At 41.6% G+C, this 10,478-nt stretch overlaps 1 protein-coding gene across 1 annotated transcript; it reads left to right on the top strand.

Annotated features, from left to right (window-relative positions):
* The first annotated feature begins 6,568 nt into the window (after positions 1-6,568).
* On the top strand, positions 6,569-8,778 carry cebpa (CCAAT enhancer binding protein alpha). Its single transcript, XM_084337296.1, is given in 2 exon segments — positions 6,569-7,105; positions 7,107-8,778. Coding segments are annotated over 2 exon segments (900 nt in total). The 5' UTR covers positions 6,569-6,826; the 3' UTR covers positions 7,728-8,778.
* Positions 8,779-10,478: the final 1,700 nt, after the last annotated feature.

Here is a 10,478-nt window from a genome sequence, read left to right as displayed (position 1 = left end):
GCCGCTCCGTTAGCATAGCTTAGCTTCATCACTGGAAGTGAGGCAGGACAGTAGCCTTACAGTGCCTTACAGTGTATTGCAAGGTCTGACATTGACCAAACTTGATATGCATGACCTTGGTGGGCTCTAGGTCAACTCCTGAAAAGGGGGTCAAAGTCAGACTTTGCAATCAAAAGTTAGGGGGCTAATAACCCTTGCCATAATTTCAGTGCGCCCCCTAACTTTTGATTGCAAGGTCTGACATTGACCCCCTTTTCAGGAGTTGACCTAGAGCCCACCAAGGTCATGCATATCAAATTTGGTCAATGTCAGACCTTGCAATACACTGTAAGGCACTGTAAGGCTACTGTCCTGCCTCACTTCCAGTGATGGAGCTAAGCTATGCTAACGGAGCGTCTATTCCCAAAGCTAAAATGCACGCACAGAGACAAAAAAGGAAAATACCGCCCCCTATCGTCTCTCCCTGTGGTACTGCACCCCTTTGGAATGGATTGAATGAAACGCATGGGGGGGGGGGAATCCTACTTCCTCATTTTACTTCTCAGGCAAGTCACCCGAGACGATCGGACTCATTCTGGAGCCTCAGAACAGCGTGGAATATATATTTACAGTACCCAGCGTTGGATCAATAAACGCGATCGATATTTGGAATGGCAATCAGGAATTGGAATAATCTTTTTGGAGAACATCTTATCTGAGGTAAGGAATCTATTTTACCAGTCTTAGGATAATCAGAGCTTTTTTCACAGAGATATCAACGTGTGCCCTATGTGTGTGTGCGTGTGTGTGTGTGTGTGTGTGTCCTGATCAGGAAATGAGATAATCGATTTTTCAGCCTGCTTCTATAGCGTGCATAAGTGCACATATACTATCGATAATCTAGCATTTATTTGAAAACGATTCATAAATAGGCAGAAAAATTACAACGTTTTTTGTGTATTCCAGAATATTCCAGTAAAGGGCGATTATCACGGAATCTTTATATTTTCCTGAAACTTTCAAAAAACAATTTTTTCAAAATGGTATAAAACGGAAATGAACCGATTAAAAAACTATTTGTTTCGACAATGTTGACTGCAAACAAGTCATTGATAAGCGACGGCCAGATTATACACATAGCCATAATTTAAGATGTAGTTTATGCGTTCGCAAATATGAGAGCTCTATCATTGAAGTGGACGCTGGCACGCAACAGGGTTCTGGGGCACCGGAGCTCCGGCACGGAAAGTGTTAATGACTACAGACCGGTGGCACTCACCTCTGTAGTCATGAAATGTTTTAAGAGGCTGGTTAAGGATTACATTTGTGCCTCCCTCCCCAGTGATATGGACCCTTTGCAATTTGCATACAGGTCAAACAGGTCCACTGACGATGCGGTCTCTCAGGTACTACACAACACCCTCTCTCACCTAGACAGCCAGAAGGGGGGCTATGTGAGACTGTTGTTCATTGACTATAGCTCAGCGTTCAACACCATAGTCCCCACCAGACTGGTGGACAAGCTGATTGAGCTGGGTCTGAGCTCCGCTCTGAGCGCCTGGATACTGGACTTTCTGAGTGAAAGGCCTCAGTCGGTCAGGGTGGGGGGTCAGACCTCCAACACCATCACCCTGAGTATCGGGTCCCCCCAGGGCTGTGTTCTGAGCCCCCTGCTGTATTCACTCTACACACATGACTGTGTGGCCAGGTTCAGCTCCAACTCCATAGTGAAGTTTGCGGACGACACAGTGGTGGTGGGGCTGATCTCTGACAATGACGAGAAGGCCTACCGGGAGGAGGTTGATGTACTGGCATGCTGGTGTCAGGACAACAGCCTGCTCCTGAACATTGGTAAAACCAAGGAGCTGATCGTGGATTTTAGGAGAACACAGCAGGGGACACACACACCACTGTGGATAAACGGGGCTACCGTGGACAGGGTGAGCAGCTTTAAGTACCTGGGGGTCCACATCTCAGAGGACCTGACATGGACAACACACATAGACTCAGTCGTAAAAAAGGCGAAGCAGCGCCTCTACCACCTGACACAGTTAAGGAAGTTCAGAATATCGGAAAGATACTCCAGTTCTTCTACTCCGGAGCTGTAGAGAGCATCTTGACTGGAAACATCACTGCCTGGTATGGAAACAGCAAGGCACAGGACAAGAAGGCCCTACAGAGAGTGGTGCGCTCAGCTGAGCGTACTACGGGTATTGCACTACCACCCCTGCAGGACTTATATAACAAGAGGTGCAAATCCAGAGCCTGCAGAATAATGAAAGACCCTCACCACCCCAACGACCAGCCTGTTCAAGCTGCTGCGGTCAGGCAAACGCCTGCGCACACCAGCGACTAGGACAGAGAGACTTTGGCTCAGTTTCTTCCCCCAGGCCATCAGAGTCTTGAACACTGAACTCTCCACACACAAGCACACATAAGCACACACACAACACACATACTGTGTATACGCTCACACACTAACAGTCACTTTAGCACGAACACACACACACACACACACACACACACACACACACACACACACACACACACACACACACACACACACACACACACACACACACACACACACACACAAACACACACACACACATGCTGCACACGCTCACACTAAACGGTCACTTTACACAATGAAAAGGTCACTTAAAAATAAATAAAAAAGAACGGGAGTGGTTTTTCTATAGAAATAGATGGATATAGCAAGATAGCATAAGGATATATATTATAACTGTATATTGTATAGTATAGTATAGTAGTGTACATAAGACCCAGTGCCTCATCCGTAGCTTAACACTGTATTGCACTATCGCAGGACCTTAGCATGTCTTTTACCATGCATTTTTAAACTTTATGAACATTATACCTGTTATGTCTTATTCTTATTACTTGTATTATTGCACAATCGCTGCGGGCATGACCACCCGCATTTCACTGTATGCCTTGTATGCCGTGACAAATAAAACTCTTGACTTGACTTGACTTGAAAGCACACACACATTCCACACAGACAGCTTCGATCGCGGTATAAGAAAGATCAGATCAACGCAAGATTGGATATAGAGTCCTTACCATGGTCTCTGATGTAATGCAAAAAAAATAATCCAATTATCTGATCGCCATTCCAAATACTGCTCGCGGAGGTCCGTCCCACATTGTCCGGCATTGCATTATGAAGGGGGGGGGGGGGGGGGGCAGCATCGCAGATGTATCGTTGTAAACGCTAGTCCTGCTGGAGTATTTAAACCCCAGCCGCACAGCTCAGATCGGCCCAGAAAAGAAACTACACCATTTCTAATGGAGTGCAATACCGGCTGGAAGGCATAGGCGGCGGTATTTGCCCTTTTGCGAGCTCAGACCCATTCCCAATGATAACATCAGGCTGGATGGATGAAAAATGAATGGATAAAAGAAATAACGATTAAAACCAGAGTTTTCTCATGATTGGCGCTGAACGGTTGGCGAGTTAACCCGACTTTTCTCGTGACTGGCGCAGAATGAGTTAATGGTGAATAGGCTAACCCTCTTAAGCCCGGTGGACCTGTTGACATGATTAGCCGTATTTCACAGGGCTCTATAGCGGGCAAACTTTTTAAGTTACGTAGTCGTATGATATTTAACTATTGTTCTTAAGGAATTCGTTGATACCTCACCAGTAAATATTGCTCCGAAGTCAAGCTAAATTTGGGGGGGGGGGGGGGGGGTGCATGGGCATTTTCAAAGGGGTCCCTTGACCTCTCATCTTAAGATATCTGAATGAAAACTGGGCTCAGTGGAACCAGAATCTTCCCTTTGCCACAAGGTTAACCCTTTCACTGCCACACGACAGAAGGTTAACCCTTTACTATCACATGGAATGAATGAAATAAAACCATTTTACCGAGAGCAAGAGTTGCGCACTTTCACTTTTTCAGTTTTATGTGTATTTTTTGCACAACACCTGCTCACAGCCCGTGAAGCGCTGTTCTTTCCTCTCAGATCTCTAGGATAATAATCCCAGCCTCTGAAACCGTCAGAGAATGTATGGCTCCTACATTGACAATAAATGAGATCTTCTGATCGTCCACATTCACATGGCATACAGACAATTAAAACAACAATAAATACTCCTTATCAAATTCATAATACAATACAACAATACATACTCCGAGTCCTAATCAATTCATAATACAATAGAACAATACCATAATTAATTCATACAGCATAATATACTATTTAGCTTTTACATACATTATCTATGTTCATATCAACCAATTATACCATCTTCTAATAATATATCCATATCAGACGCATACCTTTTCATATACGTATATCCCTATATCTTTATCAGACACATACATTTTCATTTACGTACACAATATCTATTAGGACATGTCAATTTCCTGGGATTGTAATGGGATCTCTTGAGGGATTTGTTGCCTTATTTCTCTATTCCTGAGTGGTAAGAAAACAGTTCTGTATTGCACCGCCAATGGTATCAACATCAGAATTGCAGCAAAACGATTTCTGCAGCAACCCATATAACTGAACATAACTGAACATGGGAATGACAATCATTAGGCCATAATGTCCCACGTTTAAAGTAAAATGTTTTCTTAATAATAGGTGATATTAAAAAACACAATGTTTTTTACATATTTATTGATATAAAAGGTTCACATACATAGTCGAGCTGCTCTAAAATTATTCCTTAGGTTTCCAGCTTCATAGTGTATGGCACTAGACTACTGTATATTCATTATACATACAGTAGGCCATGCATGTTCCATGTGTGGGCCTATTCTATTTATTAGAGTTTTTCTACTGGTCAAATATATTACTTTTTCCACACTGTGGTGCAAACTAAATTATGCTCAGTAAATGTATACTATATATTGCTTTTCTATACTTTCTGGTCAAAGATATTGGTTAATACTAATAGGCCTAAATGCACCCACGGGCTGTGAGTCATCCAGGCAGAAATATGTGATAAAAAAAAAACACCCTCTTGGTCACTGCATGGTTTTTCCTAACAATAGAGGGAGCTCACAGCCCGTTGACACAAAACTACAGCCCGGTCCGATGCCGCTGATACTTCACAGCTGAGTGTCTCTGCAGTACTGTAGCCGTACTATGTACTCCTATGTTGCCTATGAATTACAGCTCCCCTTTGCAGAGTGCCGGCGTCGTCCTAATATCGCTCACTTCAAACCTGGCATACAAATATTATAGCCTATAATTTCTTGATCATAGATGCGGATCAACGATGATACACACATAGCCCGGCCCCTGACCCTATATTATATTGTTCAACATTTTACAAGTTCTGCCAAATAGTATCCGAATAATCTATTTTGTGGCCCATGGCACACATTATCCATGATCTATTATTTTTTCCTATTTCATACTATACAGTTAAAAAACAACAACAACCAAACAAAAACAGAATCTGAATCTGTGCGTCGTGTTGCTGCCAAAACAAGTCTCCTGACGACTCACGACACCGCGCGTTAATAACAAGTCAGTTTCCTTGTAGCGCGCAACAGGTAGCCTATACCCGCTGTGCCAGCAGGGGAATACAATCGGTATAGCGCGCAACAGGTAGCCATACCCGCTGTGACAGCAGGGGAATACAATCGCGTCAGTTCCTTGCCATAGCTGAAGCATCTTTCTGTGAAGTTGCTCTAAATATTGGCCAGCCAGTATATAACTACTCTACCAAAAGGCCTACTGAATTAATTTGACAATGAAGCTATATTGCTATCCAAACGGTATATTGGCTCATTTCCAAATATGAACCTCCAATCTATATTCCGATTGTGTGTGTGTGTGTGTGTGTGTGTGTGTGTGTGTGTGTGTGCGTGCGTGCGCGCGTGCGTGCGTGTGTGTGTGGGTGTGTGTATGTGTAGGTATATCATAATATATATATATATATATATATATATATATATATATATATATATATATATATATATATATATATATATATATATATATATATATATATATATATATATATATATATATATATATATACAACACCTTGCTGTTAACTGGCACTCATCCAATAACCGCATAATACCCCATGCATGTTAATATTTGACATTTTCAAAATAATGAGGATGCTAATCAATGAGTTACATTCTATTTAATTTCATTAGACTGTTTCAAAATAGGCTCGCATTCTCCAGAATATAGATTTGATCGTTTTCATATAGGAAACCAAGAATAATATCAAACATATAGTTTAAATCTGACGCTCAATTCTAAAACAAAATATAGGCATATACTATAAATCAATATAGGGACATAATCACACGTTCGATCAGGGAATAAAAGGCCACCGCAGTTTGCTATTGTGCCGTGTAAGTTAACAAACAAATTTAAAACATCTTCATAATATAACGAAGTAAGACATCTTATCAGAAATCAAATAGTGTGCACATGATAAAAAAAAAATCCACGTCTAGTGATATTTGATCTATAACCACAGAGTTATGCGCTGTGTGCGCAGGGCGAGCGGTGCGCCCGCCCTCTCATCTGACTTCTGTATAAATAGGCGGCTGGAGCGCAGTTTGACAGTAGTGAGGTTCCAAACTATAGGAGGTAAAAGCTCTGACAACACAAGTACAGGCTCCTCTGAACTACCCTTGAGAGACATCCCTGTGTGGAAGCACCTCATTGTTTCGTGGCAAGTCAAACGTGTGTTTCTTCACCTGGAAAGAGAGAGGGCACCTTGAGAGGGACCTGTCGTTTCTGTCTGCCCTCTATAGCCAACGCGGCTTTCACCGGTAGCTCAAGCAAGCTGGATTCTCGGAGCTCTTCGCCATGTCTGGCGGGTTTTAGATACTCCATGGAGCACTCGAACCTCTACGAGGCCGCCCCACGGCCCCCGATGGCCAGCCTTGCGCACAGCCAGCAGAGCGCCTACTGCTACAAAGATCCGGCGCTCGCCGGAGACCTCAACGACATCTGCGAGAACGAGAACTCCATCGACATAAGTGCCTATATTGACCCCTCGGCGTTCAACGACGAGTTCCTGGCAGACTTGTTCCACAACAGCACGAAGCAAGAGAAGCTCAAGATGATGTCCGGCGAGTACGATTACCCGCACGGCGTCAACGGCGCGCCGGGGACGCAAGCAACAGGTTTACATGCCGAACGGCTACATGGACTCTTCCAAGATGGAGCCCCTATATGACAACCCGTCTAGAATCAGACCTGTTGCGATCAAACAAGAGCCTCGGGAGGACGAGGACATGAACCATTCCATGCCACCCACTTACCACCACCCTCACCAGCAGCACCATCCGCATTCGCAGCACCTGCCGCATCTCCAGTACCAGATTGCCCATTGCGCGCAGACCACCATGCATCTGCAGCCCGGCCACCCGACGCCCCCGCCGACCCCCGTGCCGAGCCCGCACCACCAGCAGAGCGGCATGTCCGGGGGCTCCGGGAAGATGATGATGGGCGGCGGCTCCGGGGAACGGGGGAAAGGCAAAAAAAACGTCGACAAGTGCAGTCCAGAGTACCGGTTGAGGCGGGAGCGAAACAACGTCGCCGTGAGGAAAAGTAGAGACAAGGCGAAAATGCGCAACGTTGAGACGCAACATAAAGTGGTCGAGTTGGCTTCGGACAACGACAGGCTCCGCAAGAGGGTGGAACACCTCACCCGGGAACTGGACACGTTACGGGGCATCTTCAGACAACTGCCCGATGGATCTTTCAAACCCATGGGCAATTGTCCCTGAACATGGACTAATGTTGGACTTATATATATATAAAGACTTGTACAGTGGTGACTGCTGGATACACGGCTAAATATCTGACAGATTTTGCAACTGTTTTTAGGAGAGGCCAGGCAGCTGAGTTATTATGTGCCTTTTGTGCAAAACAATAAGCTCATTCCCTTACGTCTACTAACAGTGGACTAGCGGTTGTTTTGTGCCTTTTGTATAAAGAATGTGTGCTAGCCACGCAAAACGCATATCAGTGCAGCTAAGGTAGGGCATGATTTAAACCATAATCGTTAGCCAGGTGTGCATGTATTTTGTAAGTTACCATCTCGATATCCTTTCCTGTTTAACTAGAATTCGCGCATTGTTTTATAGCTATAAAATGCAAAATGCACACTGCTTGCCTATAGGCTATGTTTATATTTTTTTTTGCAAAATGCATGATATCTTGCCATTCTTTCTATTCAAATATCACAAGGTACAGACTATACTCTTGTCTGGTGTGCTTGCATTCACAGGTCGGGGTATTTGATGGACTGAATTATGCCAAAGCAAAGGACTGGAATTTATACTGTGGTACCTGCTTCATAAGCAGTTTGTTGTATGCACTATATGTCGTCAGAACACGGCCAAATGAAGCACATTGTATTTAAAAATGCCATATGGGTACTGATCTATAACGCCTCTCAGTGTATGCTTATAGCTTTGTAGCCTATTTATGTGTAATTGATGAAAATGTGAAAAGGGTTTCTATGCAATGTCTATTGCCATCCTGTTTTGATTTAATGCCGAGATCTGTCCTTTTCCTTGCTGCGTAAAGCTGCCCCTCAATGTCAACTTCAGTTTATGCTTATTATCTCCGAGCAGTCCCAAGCAGACGCCGTAATTCAGTGCCTTTTGACTTTTCTGAAGTTATTTTTTTTTATCCCTGGCTGAACTTTGTATTCTGTTTTCTTAGATTCGTATATAAAGATATTGAACAGCAAGGAAAAGGAAGCACTTTTTTTTTTTTTTTTTTTTTTTTTAACAAACTCCAATGTTATACAAATGTTGAAAAAAAAACGTTTCAATTGTAAAATGAGCATATATATATAATAGGTTCATTTTACAATTGAAACGTTTTTTTAATATATATATATAATGCCAAAAAATCTGAAATATAATAAAAAAGCCCCGTCTTATCAGAAATGTTGTCATGGCTTGGTGTATTTTATGCACGGGTTCCATAAATGTACCTTTTTCTAACGGTTTTCTAAGATGAAGAAGGGCTTTTCCACGGCATTACACGGAAGACACCAGATTCTTGACGCTAAACAGATCAATCACCCAATCTAAGATATCCCACACATTTACATTGTCGACCTGTTACAATGCCCGTGCAAGTCCATTCACTAAAATAGTTTAGTCAGTAGATGGCGATGTCGAGCACAAGATACTTTATTCAGATACATCAATTAGTGATCAGAGTCATTTGCCAACCAAATGAACATTTCCAAATACCCCTTTCAGTTATTTATCATCGACATTATTATTATTATTATTATTATTATTATTATTATTATTATTATTATTATTATTATTATTATTATTATTATTATTTATTATTATTATTATTATTATTATTATTATTATTATTATTATTATTATTATTATTATTATTATTATTATTATTATTTTTATTATTATTATTATTATTATTATTATTATTATTATTATTATTATTATTATTATTATTATTATTATTATTATTATTATTATTATTATTATTATTATTATTATTATTGTTATTGTTATTATTATTAGTAGTAGTATTTCCTTGCACAATATTACAAAAACATTTCAAAACAACATAGCCTACAGAAAGCAACAAGTCAAACTATTTTAGATCTTTTTTCTAAGGAAAGGGACAACTGAATATAGAGACAGATAAACAGATAGACAGACAGAGCAAGTGAGTGAGTGAGTGAGTGAGTGAGTGAGTGAGTGAGTGAGTGAGTGAGTGAGTGAGTGAGTGAGTGAGTGAGTGAGTGAGTGAGTGATGTGAGTGAGTGAAGTGAGTGAGTGAGTGAGGTGAGTGAGTGGGTACATTATTTGAAGGGACACTCAGCATCACTAGATTCAATATTCAAGAGGTTTATTTATCACATACATACCAGGGCATACAGTGAAATGCGGTTGGCCATGCCCGCTTCGATTGTGCAAGAATACAATAGTAAATAAAATAAGTAGAAGATGATAAAGTAGACATAAAATAGACATGATAAAATAGACATGTAATAAATACTGAGATAAAAGCAATACAATGTTGAGCTACGAATTAAAGGCACTGGGTCCTATGTACACTACTATATAATATACACTTTTACTGTCCCTATACACCTGCTAGTACTAACTATACTATACAATAATCACAACAAGTTATTTCCTTAGTGACCTTTTTTCTATGCTGGATTGATGAGTGAGTACATTATTTGAAGGGAACACTCAGCATCACTATGCTGGATTGATGAGTGAGTACATTATTTGAAGGGAACACTCAGCATCACTATGCTGGATTGATGCTAATCATATAATCTCATCACTAGGTAACTGCTTCAAGTAATCAGCCACATCAAGTCAAAAAGTCTCCTTCTCACTTGTGTGTGAGTCAGAATCAGCCACAGATGCACAGACATAGATCAATAGTCATCCCGACGTGTGATGTCTCATTAGCCTATATGGTCTCCTGCGAGGTCCAGCCGTACAAGACACTTGGTTCTAACGCTT

The sequence above is a fragment of the Notolepis coatsorum genome, assembly GCF_963971535.1.
Source record: "Notolepis coatsorum genome assembly, chromosome: 20".
In the NCBI taxonomy this organism is placed as follows: domain Eukaryota; kingdom Metazoa; phylum Chordata; class Actinopteri; order Aulopiformes; family Paralepididae; genus Notolepis; species Notolepis coatsorum.
The sequence above is the reverse complement of the archived record's forward strand: the minus strand, read 5'-3'. Positions and strand labels throughout refer to the sequence as shown.